The sequence below is a fragment of the Fonticula alba genome (genome assembly GCF_000388065.1).
Source record: "Fonticula alba strain ATCC 38817 unplaced genomic scaffold supercont2.5, whole genome shotgun sequence".
NCBI classification, from domain to species: Eukaryota; order Rotosphaerida; family Fonticulaceae; genus Fonticula; species Fonticula alba.
The window spans coordinates 1,553,314-1,555,138 of record NW_009242975.1 but is presented as its reverse complement, the minus strand read 5'-3'; the positions used below and the strand labels follow the sequence as shown (position 1 = coordinate 1,555,138).

The following is a 1,825-nucleotide window of genomic DNA, read 5'->3' as shown; positions in this document are numbered from 1 at the left end:
CCCTCCCCTCTCGTATGCGCGCTCTCTCAGCTGGTAAGAAGAAGCCCCTTAAGGCCCCCAAGAAGAAGGAGATGGACCTCGATGAAGTGCGCATTTGCTGGCCCCTAAGTTCCCCTCATCAGCACCGGTGACGTACTGGTTACTGACTCCCTTCCCCTCCCCCCTTCTTTCCGACTTTCATCTCGTGCACTGCCTCCACCCATAGGATGACATTGCCTTCCGCAACAAGCAGCGCGAGGAGCAGAAGAAGATCGCTGACCTCAAGGCCAAGGCCAGTGGCAAGGGTCCCCTCAGTACGTGCCTCTCCCAGTCTGCTTTCGCCCTTTCGCCGCGCGACGGCCATCGGCCCTGGCGCGCGATGGTGTCTCTGCGCTTGCGCCCGCATCCTAACTCCCGCCGCCTTTCCTCGCTATGCACACACACACACACACACACACACACACACCAGCCTCCGGTGGTATCAAGAAGTCCGGAAAATAAGCACTCCGCACTCTGGTGTGTTGTCTTCGGCCTGGGTCGTCGTCGCTTGACGATGCCCTGGGGCTAGACGGAGAATGGGGGCCGGGCGAGGGGCACTCGCTGCCCTGTCGTCACCCCTCCTCCTCCCTGCTCTCCCTCTCCTGTTGCTGCACCCACACATGCCAATAAAATGGGATTTCTCTTCATACCCTTACACATGTCCACCACACACACACGCACACACACCTTGCAGGCGCGCCCCGCCAAACCAAGAGCAGGCATCTGCCGCATGTACCCGTCCTGAAGAAGGGAAGACAGGGGCCAGGGGGGAAACCGCTCACCACTGGGCCGCGCCCAGACCGCCGACATAGACTTGTCTCTTTCTATTTTTGTTGCCCCCCTGGGCGGCGAGAGGGGGGCAGGGGGGAGGCACGCATGGTCCACAGCAAGGACAAACAGCGCCCCGGTGGGTGTGTTGCACTACTTGCTGTCACGGACACTGGCCGCAGCAAGGGCCTCGGACAGGACGTTGTCGGTGCTGGCCAGGCGCTGGGCCAAAGCCTGCCGGACCAGCGAGTGGGTCTCGTGGCAGCGCGCCTTCGCCAGCTCATGGGCAGTCCGGTACTGCCAAGAGAAAGGAAGGCAGACAGCAAGTGCACGGGCGGGCGGGCGGGCGGGCGGGCGGGCGGGCGGGCGGGCGGCCTCGTTAGCTTGATGATGCGGTGGAGATGGGATGAAGGCGCGGACGGAGGCGGGACACAAAATACGCGGGCATGATTGCAGGGCTGCGTACCGACTCGGTGGAGAACCCAGCTGTCGCGGCGGTGAACGAGGGCGAGAAAGCCAGCGCCTCGACCAGAAGCGGCCCCGCCTGGTCCGGATCGATGTGCCCATCGCGACAGGTAAAGACGAAGAGGAAGTCCGATGCGGCCTCGGCGTCGGCATCCAGGTCGGACGCCCCGAGGACCGACTGGCCCAGCGCCTCATCGGCAATCCAGCCCAGTCCGGGGATCATAGACACCGAGCAGGCAGCCAGCGAGCTGCGCATCGGCAGGCCGGCATCCAGGGCCGCCAGGAAGACGGCATTCACAGCAGCCGCGATGACGGACAGCGGAACCGGCGCGCTCACCTGCGCGGCATGGTCCGCTTGGGCCAGGCCGGCCGTCGATCCGGCGCTGATGGTCCGCGCCGCGGGCCCATCACCAGCGGCAGCGGGATACACCTTGGGACCGATGCTCACCACGTGCACAGTCACTTGCAGCATCTGGTTCACACCGGTCGACAGGAGAACCGGGCCCACCGACCGGCGAATGATATCCTCAAGCATCTTATCGGCGGGGGCTAGGTCGCGCCGGGTGGGGGTGGG

At 64.6% G+C, this 1,825-nt stretch overlaps 2 protein-coding genes across 2 annotated transcripts in view; one reads left to right on the top strand and one right to left on the bottom strand.

Moving 5' to 3' along the window:
• Nucleotides 1-480, top strand: part of H696_03518 (hypothetical protein) — a gene marked incomplete at both ends in the record, with an annotated part of 5,702 nt that extends 5,222 nt beyond the window's left edge. Inside the window, 3 exons of the mRNA XM_009497386.1 lie at nucleotides 31-86; nucleotides 206-293; nucleotides 449-480. Of these exons, the coding sequence (XP_009495661.1) occupies nucleotides 31-86; nucleotides 206-293; nucleotides 449-480 (176 nt within the window). The remainder of the gene's footprint in view (nucleotides 1-30; nucleotides 87-205; nucleotides 294-448) is intronic.
• A 459-nt stretch (nucleotides 481-939) lies between these two features.
• The window catches only part of H696_03517 (hypothetical protein), a gene marked incomplete at its 3' end in the record, with an annotated part of 5,074 nt that continues 4,188 nt past the window's right edge, over nucleotides 940-1,825 (bottom strand). Inside the window, exons 7-8 of the mRNA XM_009497385.1 lie at nucleotides 1,253-1,800; nucleotides 940-1,083 (exon numbers count right to left, since the gene is read on the bottom strand). Coding sequence (XP_009495660.1) covers nucleotides 940-1,083; nucleotides 1,253-1,800 — 692 coding nt within the window. The remainder of the gene's footprint in view (nucleotides 1,084-1,252; nucleotides 1,801-1,825) is intronic.